General features: G+C 32.7%; 1 protein-coding gene and 1 long non-coding RNA gene across 10 annotated transcripts; one reads left to right on the top strand and one right to left on the bottom strand.

The window, feature by feature from the left end:
* LOC104711294 lies at nucleotides 413-2749 on the top strand. Of its 9 annotated transcripts, none has more exons than XR_755248.1 (7): nucleotides 413-639; nucleotides 749-926; nucleotides 1025-1112; nucleotides 1495-1579; nucleotides 1664-1954; nucleotides 2030-2354; nucleotides 2453-2749. It is a non-coding gene; the product is annotated as an uncharacterized LOC104711294 (long non-coding RNA). The 9 variants fall into 9 exon arrangements; XR_755246.1 differs by having other exon boundaries at nucleotides 1412-1579; XR_755249.2 differs by having other exon boundaries at nucleotides 1025-1579; nucleotides 1664-1792; nucleotides 1878-1954.
* LOC104711293 lies at nucleotides 6782-8669 on the bottom strand. Its single transcript, XM_010427984.1, has 7 exons — nucleotides 8555-8669; nucleotides 8319-8401; nucleotides 8041-8229; nucleotides 7781-7939; nucleotides 7613-7666; nucleotides 7380-7511; nucleotides 6782-7183 (listed from the first exon to the last, which is right to left on the bottom strand). Exons 1-7 carry the CDS (start codon nucleotides 8664-8666, stop codon nucleotides 6782-6784), a joined length of 1131 nt encoding a protein of 376 aa, XP_010426286.1. The 5' UTR covers nucleotides 8667-8669.

Here is a 12243-nt window from a genome sequence, read left to right as displayed (position 1 = left end):
TGGAGACGCAAAAAGAATATTAACCGACAAAAAAAAAAAAAGAAAGAGAACAGCTACCTAAATCGTCGTCTTCCTCACCCTCCTCCTTCCATCTTTGCTGATATACTCCTCCGCCGCTGCTGAATCGTCTCCCCCACCCTCTTCCCCCTCAGTCACCTTATCCATCTCCCATTCCGCTAACCCAGCTCACCCAAACTCTAAATCGAGCCAAATTTTAGGGTTTTCTTTTTTGCTTTTAAATTGAAAAATCTCTCTCTGAAATTTCTCCTCTGTTTGTAGAACTTGTGAAGTATGGGAGACGCTAGAGACAACGAAGCCTATGAGGAGGAGCTTTTGGATTACGAGGAAGAAGTAGAGAAGGTCCTAGAGATTCTGGAAGTAAAGTTAACGGCGAAGCCGTGAAAAAGTAAGTATTTATGTTTTCTTAGATCTGTTTTTTTGAGACAGTGGATGTTTAATTTTGATGTTGTTATGAGATTACCGCTAGTTAGCTGTGAAGGTTTCATTAGTCGTTTTCAAATTCACTAAGAAACTGATCCAAAACCCCTTTTTATTTCTCCGTGAACCACCGTCTCCGGGGAGCCGCTCCGTCGTCTTCAGTCGCTATCTTGACATCTCAGTCGCTATCTCACATCCATGGTAATTCCTCAACTCCGCCTCTTAATCTCCATCTATCTGTAATGATGAAGTTTGCATTTACGAGCTTGATTTTGTAGATTTTAATTGTGGTATTTGTTAATCTCATTAGGTTATGGATTTGAGTTTGAATGGTCTTTTCTGTAATTTTGAGGTTTTCAATTTGTAACTCCTCTAAATGGAACGTCATCTGATGATTGAGAAGCTCATAAAACACATTGAGAATGATAATCTCAAGCTGCTCAACAAAATCAGAAGAAGGATGGACAGGTTAAACGATGGAGTATCAGGTCCCTTAGCCAACAATTTCATTTTGTTTTATTTCAGTAGCCTCTATCGTTTGAGGTTTTGTTTATACTAACACCATTTTGTTTTCCTCAATCTACAGAACAAGCATGGTGGGAGGGTCAAGTTACAGCCCATGGTGCTCCCTCAGTCTTAGTTTGATCACCCTGAGAAATGAGATGTTCTCTATGGTAAAGCTGATTTCTATCTAAAAGGTGTACGAATCTGAATACCATATAGTTACGGACCGTCATCCTTCTATTACTTACTATTAATTGGAATATATTGAAACTTATGAGGGTGACATTATTTTCCATGGCCCTTATTTGGGCGATATTAGTCTGGGCCACCTTTTATCCTAGGTCAGGCCTGACTATAGTTTAGTGAAATTCGTAATTTATATTTTCACATTTATAATCATTTATTAGATGAGATGTATCTACTTCAATGGGAGAGTTACAACCACTAACAATTACGCTGTTTTGAAAAGAAATGTAGGGTACACCGAATGGTCACCATTAGCCGCTTATAAAATACACAATCTTACTGATTTCATATTCATTTCGGAAAAAGGTTTATGTTAAAATCATTAGGAAATGGAACAAGCGAGATCGCGACGTCTCAACTGTTGAACTGGTTGTTTGCGACGTATTTTTAAGTAACTTTCTTATTCATTGTCTCTCAATAGTTACTTGTTATCATGGTTTTAATCAAAATGACAGTTTATTTCCATGATCGGTAGGGTGACAAGATGCAGGCAACAATAAGTGACAACCTTGTGCACCAGTTCTATGTACGTAGAGGGATCGAGGAGGATGAGCGGAAAACCATTTCGAATTTCGAGGTTGAAGTCGACACATCTGGTGTGAAGGTTGTGGATATAAACTACCTGATCAAATTTACTGCAGATACAATAGTTGAAAACATTGATATCTTGTCGAACAATAACTTGATAGACTACCAAACCTTCGACAAGATTTATAATACAAGATTTATAATGGATGGTCTTCTTTCACCAAGATCTGATGTTTAGGTAACGTGTATAAATTGTTATATTTCCATAATATTAATCATCGATGTCGCTAATTGTAATCTATTGAAATGTTAGATACGATGGGGGAAGTAGTCCGCATGGAACCAACGTTACATGTTGATTATCCAGCTGCTGTTCATTATAACAAAAAGACCCGGATAGTCCGGTTTTCATTAAGGAACCTAGAGTGAGACATTTTATTCAATTTTCTCCATGTATTAGATTATTGCGAATCCATGAAATTTAATGTCTTCTAACGGCTAGATATTTAAGTTACCGTTTTAAGGAGTCATCAGTTGCACTATGTTACCTATAATGAAGCATTTGGTTTCTTTGACAATCATTGGTGGCCCAGTTGTTGCAGTCTTGCATTTTTGGAGGGTTAAGTTTAAGGACAGAGGTTATAACACATTTCAGTTATTAATACATTTTCATTACACTTGAAATCATTACAAATACTTACAAATACTAAAGTTGGTTTGCCTCATTTCATATTAGGTCAAAGAGTAGAGATTTTGAGTTAACATGTTGTATCGAGGGTGTATTTTGACCCTCTATTTCAAGAGATTCATGATTTCAAGATCAGGTTAGACTACATCAACCAGCGTGAGAAGAACGAGGAAGTGTAGTATATGTTGGACGTTTAACTTACATTATTTCTTTGAAAAGAAGCCTCCTATTTTGTATTTCTTTCTTCTCTCTCACTTTTTTTAGGATGTTATCACTCTCCCTATGACATAAATTATTTATGTATATGCTATATGGCGTCTGTTTCGTTAAATTTATAAGTTTGAATATGACGTGTGTACTTCTGTTAATTAATAGATTTTGTCTACATTAAATCATTGTGTTAACGTGAAGAGTGAATGTTATCATGAATACTTCTTCATCATGTTGTTATGTATGCTTTTAAAATGTTCAAAGACTTGGTAGGTTTATAATTTAATAACTCCACCAAAACAAGAAGTTATGTATATATCCACATAAGATTTTGTATATGTAACACATGCCGCTGAGAGAGATATAATTTTGACAAAAAATTCATTAATAGGGTTTATTGGTTCAAATATGTTCCATATCAAAAGAAGTATATTTCATTTACTTTAGTCTAATCAATCTTGTTTGTAATTTTTACAACTTGTTCGTTTTACCTTTAATTGAACGTAAGGCGAAAATGTTGTACTTATCTTCACGTAGATGTCATAGTCTCGATAGAATTCATAATAGCAACCGACCTCCATAAAACAGAGAAGAGCACAATTCGAGGAAGGGATCAATGGACTTGAAGGATACGCAAGTGAATCGGTATATTTGTTTTTAAGCGCTATAATATATGTAGATAACTCTTGGAACACATCTTCGGCGATAAGCCTTAAACCCTCTGATTGCAATGGATAGTGATGTGCATCAAACTGGTGAAGATAACGAATCGCCATCTCCTCATTCTCATCTAACATAGATAGAATCCCACATGCAAGTGTCGCATCAACTTCTGCGGGAACGTTACAACTTAGAAGTGCAATACCATGTTTAATATCTCTATCCTCGGCAACAACCCGGAGGCCTTCATAGTAGATTGCTGTTTTGTTCCCAGCTTCTAAGCATCTTTGGAAAAAACGCCTGTGAACCTTTTGGAGTCCACCATTTGGGTTATGGGATGTTTGGAACCATGAAGGATGACAACAGATGTTTTAGATATCAGCATCCTTTAGAATAGAATTTCAGGCCTGTAGACGGCTGTGACTTGGCCAGCCTTCAATATTTGACCAAGGAATGACAAACCATCAACTGCGACAAGCCTGATAATTTTAACAATATATCATCACGTAGATCAAGTACTCTTTCAATTCCATCGGACATTTTGAAGTAGATGTATAAATATTTATGTATTTGGTGTGAGGTTTGAGTACGCAGAAACAACACAAGTACTCAATAAATGGTGATAAAATATTGTAGTTGGTTGGGGAGATGAACGAAAACTTTCATTTACGACACTTATTAAATGTTTTCATAGTAAATTTCTTTTTAGTGCCTATTTAAACTACCAAAAGCACTAGTTTTCATATTAGGATATATAAACAAAGTAAATTCAAACATAGAATTTACTACACATGGTAACAACATAATAATCCTACTACATGAAACCATTTAACATGGTTACTATATATTACAACATAGTCACCCAAATACATAGTCGGACGTAGAGGTGTATGGCATTAAAACGTCAAACTCGTAACTTAAATGCTAAGTGCGGTGGAGTATAGATGAAAGTAATAAGGACGGTGGTAACAATAACATTCTACATCAATAATTTTAGGCTAGGACATAATAGGACCCAAATGCAACGGTACTTAAAGACGACGACACCCAACAGAACATTATCACAGAATACAACAAACTCACCGCAGGAGCCACCATAAATAACATTGATCACACAGGTTTTCAACTTTTCATAAACTCCATAACCAAGCTTGCAGTCAAGGCACACGCGGGCCAAGCAATTACTCTTGATTTTGTAGGATAACGATAATTGTCGTAATAACAGTAACTATGTATTGGAAAGTACACAATGTGTTGACCAAATGCTCGCCATAAGGCCGTACACTAGGAGTGAACAACGGCTGATGCATGTCATAAAAAAACTTTAAGGTAGTTTGCAGCGGTTTCCTCTTTGCCAGTTAACATGTATAGAATACCACAACAAGGTGGCAAGAGACGTGTTGGGTACATTGCATTTAATTAAACCTAGACCTATGTGGGTGTGTCCTTCTTGAAAAACGATCCGTAAGACTTCGCAAAACATGATTGTCTTATTTCCAGCTTGGAGACACCTCTCAAAGAAATGACGGTACCAGCCCTCCTAAACAACTTTGGTTGTTGGATGTGTGAATGTGTTGTAATCGTCTGGGTAATAACAGAGGGAGTGGATGTGTGCAGTCTTGAGGACATCATCTCTATACACCATATTTCCACCCATGTGCCCAGCTTTCAATATTGGACCTAATAACTACCACTGATCTTTTGCAACACATAAAAAAATCACTCAAGATATCATCAGGGAGTTCAGGGATCTTCGTAGGCATAGGTTGTGGGCATTGTATATTTTAACAAGGTGAGTTTGGGTAGTTGTCTTACGAAATGCACGACCTAAAAAATTGTGTTACAAAGAATTAGAATGCAACATGTTGTGAAGGAACTATATATTAAACTTCTACTGAAATCGGAATATGTAACGAGACTTACAAAATTGAATACTGTTTAGTTGCCTAATCTAACAGTTAATCAACAAAATAATAATGACATATACATCATATCCAAGCATAATATGACAAGTATGAGTAATCATATCAGATGCCCTACTAGTGTCATGTCGTCGGTTACCAGCAGCTGAACGCAATTACCACCAATATATTGTCTAATTTGTTTTAAAATGCAATTGAAATACATGACCACGAGGGCAACACATAGATGGCATTAGTAAATTACGAGATCTAAATCGGGACAATTAAATTGTAGGTGGAAAATCAAAACCAAATACACATCCTATAATTCTAAGTCTCTGAGAATAACCCATATTTTAAGTTTTGTATACATGCCTCTGATAACTTCCCCACTTTGTGATTGCGGTGATTTTCCTACTGTAATGAAATCATGGACTGACGTAAATCCTGGTCGAACTTTTTACAAGTATGCAGTCATAAACAACAAACCACCTACCAGTTGGCAAAAACTTGTCTTGATTAACGCAAGGGACCATATCTAAAAACTGAAGACTGAAGTTGACTTCTATAAGCACCTGAAAGTTGTTTCAGATGCAAAGTTAGAGAGCAAGGCTGGTTTCAAGAACTGGAGTGAAGAAAGCCGTAAGAGGAAGTTGTACATCATGTTTGTCTTATCTTCTTAGCATGCCTGATCTTGGTATCTGTTATAATCATCACCCTCGCCATTTAGTCATATTTAATACCCATTATAAAAGTTTGTAGTAACATTTTGTGTGTCATAATTTAAACTACGACTTGTCAATCAAGTTATCCAATAATACTTGGTACAAACTATCGATGATGTTATGTTATTTACTTCAACTGTAGCACAATAATAGTACATTGCAAAAGCAGCATGGAATTACATTTTAGTAAATGTTAGGGTATAAAAAGAGAAAATGAAAATGTAATCGTACACCAATGTGTGCACACGAAAAGCGATATTTAAGCCCTTGTGTTGACAAAAACTATTAGGGTACAAATAAATGTAATGGTAATTGTTTTGTGGTTTACGTAAGGATACAATATACGCAAAGTGTTTCAACTGTACAACCAATAACAAAAAAGATGGAGCGGATGAGGGTATATAAATTAAATTGTGTACTCTGAACATTCAACTATCCAACGACTACACAATATCTTCCCCACACATGTCAGACCTAACATACTCAAAGTCGTAGTCGTAACCTTCCTTATCAGAAAAATTATCGTCCATAATTGCGTCGTTACTTATCTGTACCCCATTACGTGGATCTAAGAAGTCACTGTAGTTACCATCACCATAGTGGAATTTCAAAACCGAAACGATTCATGGATTATGAGATTCTCTCGAACTTAAGTTAGTAATTAAAGTTTGGGTTATCATATCAATTAACTTTTTAATTATAATTGCCAATGACACATACTGTAAATAAACAGAGAATGATTGATTATAAGTAATGTTCAAACTTTTATGTATTGTTTTAGTAAGAATGCTTTCAAACATATTATTATAGTAATTAGGTAACTTTTATGTATTATTATAGGTAATTTCCCATTGTTAGTCTAAAGATTACAATGTAAAATATCAAACTCCACAAAATTTTCCTCCCGGACCACCATAATTGAAAAAGAAACCGAGTCGTTTACTATGAAATGATTTCACATTACCAATTTTTATGTCATAGCATTTTGGACTATCAACAAAAATCTTCGTAGGAAAATAATTCATTTTATGACTCCTATATTTGGAATCCAGAACTTCAATATTTGTAAACATTGCTGAATTTTTATGGCTTCCAACCGGAAAATTACCATTACCCATCGGGGGACTTGAACCAGTAAGGTAAGCATGAACTACACCTCCAACACTAACTATATTAGCACCGTCATTCAAAATGTTAAATAGTTCTTTTGGCCAATATCCAATATCTACGTTGGGTGCATTTTTTGTCAGTTGTGTAAGCCACCAATTTCCTGTTGCTTTATCATTTTCCATACATCAAAAGATAAAACAAACACATTTAAAAAAACGAAAAGAATATGTGCTACTAAATTACTTCTTAAAAAACTTTTATTATATAATTAAATATATGTCGATCACTAATATGATTCATATATAATTAATTTCTAAATTCATAAAAATTTCATAAAAAAATATATATATATATAATCCGTAGAAATACCTGATGGATAGACCAACGCGACCAAACAGAGTCTCCTGGGTTTATGTTTATGGGTTGGACTATGGGAATTTTCCTTGATACCTGAATAAACCCATCACATGCTGTATTGTAACATCCTTTTCCATCTTTACCCTATTGAAATCGTGTTTAATATACACATGTTATTTAATTTAAGGATTAAGTATAGATAATTTAACGTAAAACTAAACTTAAAAATGTTCACATGCACACACCTTAAAATATCCATATGTCCAAAGTTGTCTGGTGCCAAAGAAACTTGGATTTATCTATCAAAACGAATTTGAATACTTTAATACTAACAAATATATTTTTTTGTGCACCTACTAACAAATATTTATATGCGAATTTTACAAAGAAAACCACTAAAATGTAGAACTTACAATATAACCCGCTTGAATAGAATTGACTTGGTTATTCAACCGACTACCCATAGATATTACACTATATGAAACCTGATCTTTTTCGATGTATAGCGTATATCCATTATACGAAGCTTCTACACCACGATATGGACCACTACTTGACCATACTCCAACAAACTACTAAGAGCCAGTTATATCGACATGTATATTGATTAATAATTAAGATATATATAAAACATAATTAGATTTAATGTATATGGAGAGAATTAAATGTTTACATGTGTTCCAGGATTTTTGACAGTTAGCGGATGGAAATACTTCTCGCCGAAAAGTTGTGCCTTGGTATTGTATTCATTTGAGATTCTCAATATAGGAACGGTTCCATCTGGACACCCTATTTCACTCGAATATGATTTGTTGTTATCAATGTGATTCCTTAATTCATGTCTTGAAATTGATGGTTTCATCTTTTCAAAAAATAACTTGTATGTCAGCGCATTTTATAAAAGTAATTTCAAAATCATGTAGAAGACGGATATTTGAAATGTCAATGTACCTGGATTGTATGGTTTTGGAGCAAACGATGACCAAGTCCTGGTTGGTTATTAATATCTACGCAATCGTATGTAGCATTTTCCCCTATCTACGAAAAGAAGAAAAAAAAAAGACATGAGGTGATTTTGAACTCAATACATAATTCTTAAAAAATGAAGAAGAATATGATATTGAAGTAGTTAAATAGATTAACATAATAAAAGAGACATGTGTCTCAAGTTCTAAAAATATCAACGCTAACCTTGAAGGATCTGATAGGCAACACACTTTGATCAGAACGAACTGAGACTGTTGAGAACAAAATATGTAAGAGATTCAAAACCAAAACTACAATAATTAGTGAAGACATTTTGTTTTGGTTTTGTTTCTTCAAGAATGAAAATGGTTTGTCCATAAAAAAAACTATTTATAATAAAAGAAATATAAATACAGTTATTACTTTGACCAGAAAGAAAAAAAAAGGATTTATTTTTACACTATGAATAGTAACCTACCATCACGAAAACAAAAGGAAAATGTAATCAATATATTGACTGGTTAACTTTAAAATATATATATAGTCAAGATCAAATTGGTTTTATAATTATCTTTTGTTTATTTTAATTATATTAATGTGTGGACTTAATATTTATCTATGAATCTTATATAATAAAATAAGGTTCTTTTTTTACAAACTCTAAAAAGTTGCCATTTGGCATTCTCTTCTTATGACATGTATTATTTTCTCTTTAATATTTGTATTATATTTTTTTCAATTGACTTTATATGACAAAAATTATATTATTTATATTTATATCTAAGAAAAAAATATATAATTTGATATTATACATTAAAAGATGTTCAATTTATTCTATGAATCTTATATAATAAAATAAGGTTCTTTTTTTACAAGCTCTAAAAAGTTGCCATTTGGCATTTTCTTCTTATGACATGTGTTATTTTCTCTTTAATATTTGTATTATATTTTTTTCAATTGACTTTATATGACAAAAATTATATTATTTATATTTATATCTAAGAAAAAAAAATATAATTTGATATTATACATTAAAAGATGTTCAATTTATTCTTTAATTAGTGTATCATATTGTCCAAAATAATGATTTTCTCTTTTGTTTCTTAACTTTAATAGAAAGAATTAACATGATATGAGTATTACATTTTTTCAATTTGACTCTAACTAAAATAAACTAAAGTATATTTAAATATATATGTATATATATATATATATATTTGATTACAAATATTTAGAGAGAAATAACTAAAGTATATGTCTTTTAAAGAAAGAAATGAATATATCTATATAATTATTATTTGTTTTGCTTGAAATTCCTATCATATATTATTAGGAAAAAAAAATGATAGAAAAAAAAAGAAATTCCAATCATATATTATTAGTCATAGTAACTATTTATATTTAAAAAAAATGTATTTATTTATGAACCTTCTCACATATTTTATTAAACTTCATAGTTTATCACATATTTTGTAAGTCTCATATTAATTTGATTAGGTTGAAATTCCTATCATATATTTATAGTTATATTAACCAAAAATAATTAATACTCCAAACAACTAATAAATGTATTTTTGGTGAAACTTCTTACATATTTTAGTAAATTTAATATTCTATCACATCTTTTGTAACTCTCATATTAATAATTATATCCATCTTTAAGGTACAAACATAATATTATTAGCATTGTAATGAATGACTAATAACAATTAGAAACATGATAAATATTAAAATATATTGCATTTTGTCACTCTCATATAGCTTATGTAACTTCTTATAGATGTAAATTAATATAAGTAAAACTACCCAATGAAATAATCAATTTATGATATGCTTCTAACTCCAAATTTTCCTATAAAAAGAAAGACACACATCTCAATAACCCTCATATCTCAAATCTCTTATAAGTTTGTAAATTCTATAATTTTTTGTATTCAACTAACATTATCTTAGTGTATATTTTTTTTTTGTATAATAAACTAAGGTTTCCTCAAATTCATACTTTAAAAAGCTCACAAGTGGCACTCATTCCTCTCAAGATTATATACATAAAAAATATCATAACATTTTAGCAATATCCTTTAGTTATAATATATATATATATATATCATTGATCAATATTTTATATACTTACCATAACATTATAATTCCTCAAATAATAATTTGCTGATAACTAAAGACTAAAACATTCATATTATAGTTTTGGAAAAATTATAGTTATGATAGTTTTATTTTAAAATAATTTCAAGATAGAAAAAAATATTCTAATATTATAATATTTATGTGCTGACAAAAAATATTATATTTGATTTACAATTTTGTGCCAGAAGATCAAATCATTTTTCTAGATAATTTCAAGATTTTTTAAAATATGATATTTTATTCTTCTTCATCGCGTTAAACTTCTTCTAATTATACTATATTTTTGAATTTCAAATTAATACTAGTACAGTATTACACTATACAATACATTAATAATTTTAACTTTCGAGGGTTGAGGTTGGTTGACAGAAAGCAAAAATAAATTATTGAGGTCGATGTTCGTCTCTCTATTTTTTATTACTGTTTTAAAAGTCAAATTATCAATAAAACTCGACTTATGTAGTCAATTAACCTAATGATGTTAGTATAGAGACTAAATGGTAAATAAAGATACTAAAAGATATAGACATTTTAAAAAACAAATAAAGGTACTTTCTCAAGTTTTTCTCTATTTAGTAACCCATGATTAAACAATAAAACTATAGCATATATTGTATTTTTTGATAGAGTTTGTGTAACATCCGTGAACCGGAATCCCGGTTTGGGAGTTGCATCGGTCGATGCAAAGTATGCATCGGTCGATGCAAGGTTGAGTTTGTGCGTTTTGACTTAAGTCAAACGCTGCGTTTTGGGTGAAGGAAACCCTTAACTCGTGAGTTTTGTCTCATTCGCGTGTTTAGCCGCTTTTGAGAGAAACGAAAGAGAAAGAAAGAGTTCTTGGGTGTTCTTGGTGATTTGGGAGATTTGAGGCCGTTCCTGGAGAGATCTGTAGCTGAGATCGTTGTAGGAGCTTCCTAGAAGCGTTTTCTTCCTTGTGTTAGGTTCAGATTATTCTGTGGCAAAGGTAAGTGCATGACCATGGCTTATCTAAGCTAGAGATCTCTCTAATTTGCTTGTTATGTGTTGTTAGGCTGGTTAGATTGTTATTTGGGACGTTAGGGAGCTTTCTTGTGGCTTGGGATTGAGTTTCGTGGTTGCAGGAACGAAGATCCGGCGAGAAGCTTCGGAGGAAAACGATGCTCGGCATTGCATCGGTCGATGCACTTTGTGCGTCGGTCGATGCAGATGCGAGGACGGCGCGTAAACTCTAGGGTTTTCGTGTTATGTCGAGCATGCATCGGTCGATGCATATCTTGCATCGGTCGATGCAAGTTAACCTTGCATCGGTCGACGCAGATCTTGCGTCGGTCGACGCAACCTCCATCTGGTGTCGGTCGATGCATGTTGGTATCGGTCGATGCGGAGTCCTGGTTTGTTATTGTTGATTGTTGAATGTTGTTTAATGGTTAGAGATGTCTCTATTGCTTGTGTGTATAGCCCAGTAGATGGGAGGATTGCCTTACTGAGTGTTTATAAAATACTCATGCATTGCAATATGTGTTTGTGGTGCAGGTAAAGGCAAAGTGTGATCGTGGAATCAAAGGCGATGAGGAGGAGGATGTTCTAGAGGCTTGGTTGATAGTGGTCTAGCTATTGTTAGGTTGCTAGTATTGAGTTGATAGAGCATTGTTGGATGTTGGAACCTTGCTATTTCATGGTTGAATTATTGGATTATTGTTGTTGGCATTCTTTTGGTTTAATGGAATTTGTTTTATTTGGTTATCCGCGGTTATTGATTGTTGTTAGGATGTTAGTGGGTATGGGACCA

This window comes from Camelina sativa, chromosome 9, assembly GCF_000633955.1.
Source record: "Camelina sativa cultivar DH55 chromosome 9, Cs, whole genome shotgun sequence".
Taxonomy (NCBI): domain Eukaryota; kingdom Viridiplantae; phylum Streptophyta; class Magnoliopsida; order Brassicales; family Brassicaceae; genus Camelina; species Camelina sativa.
The sequence above is the reverse complement of the archived record's forward strand: the minus strand, read 5'-3'. Positions and strand labels throughout refer to the sequence as shown.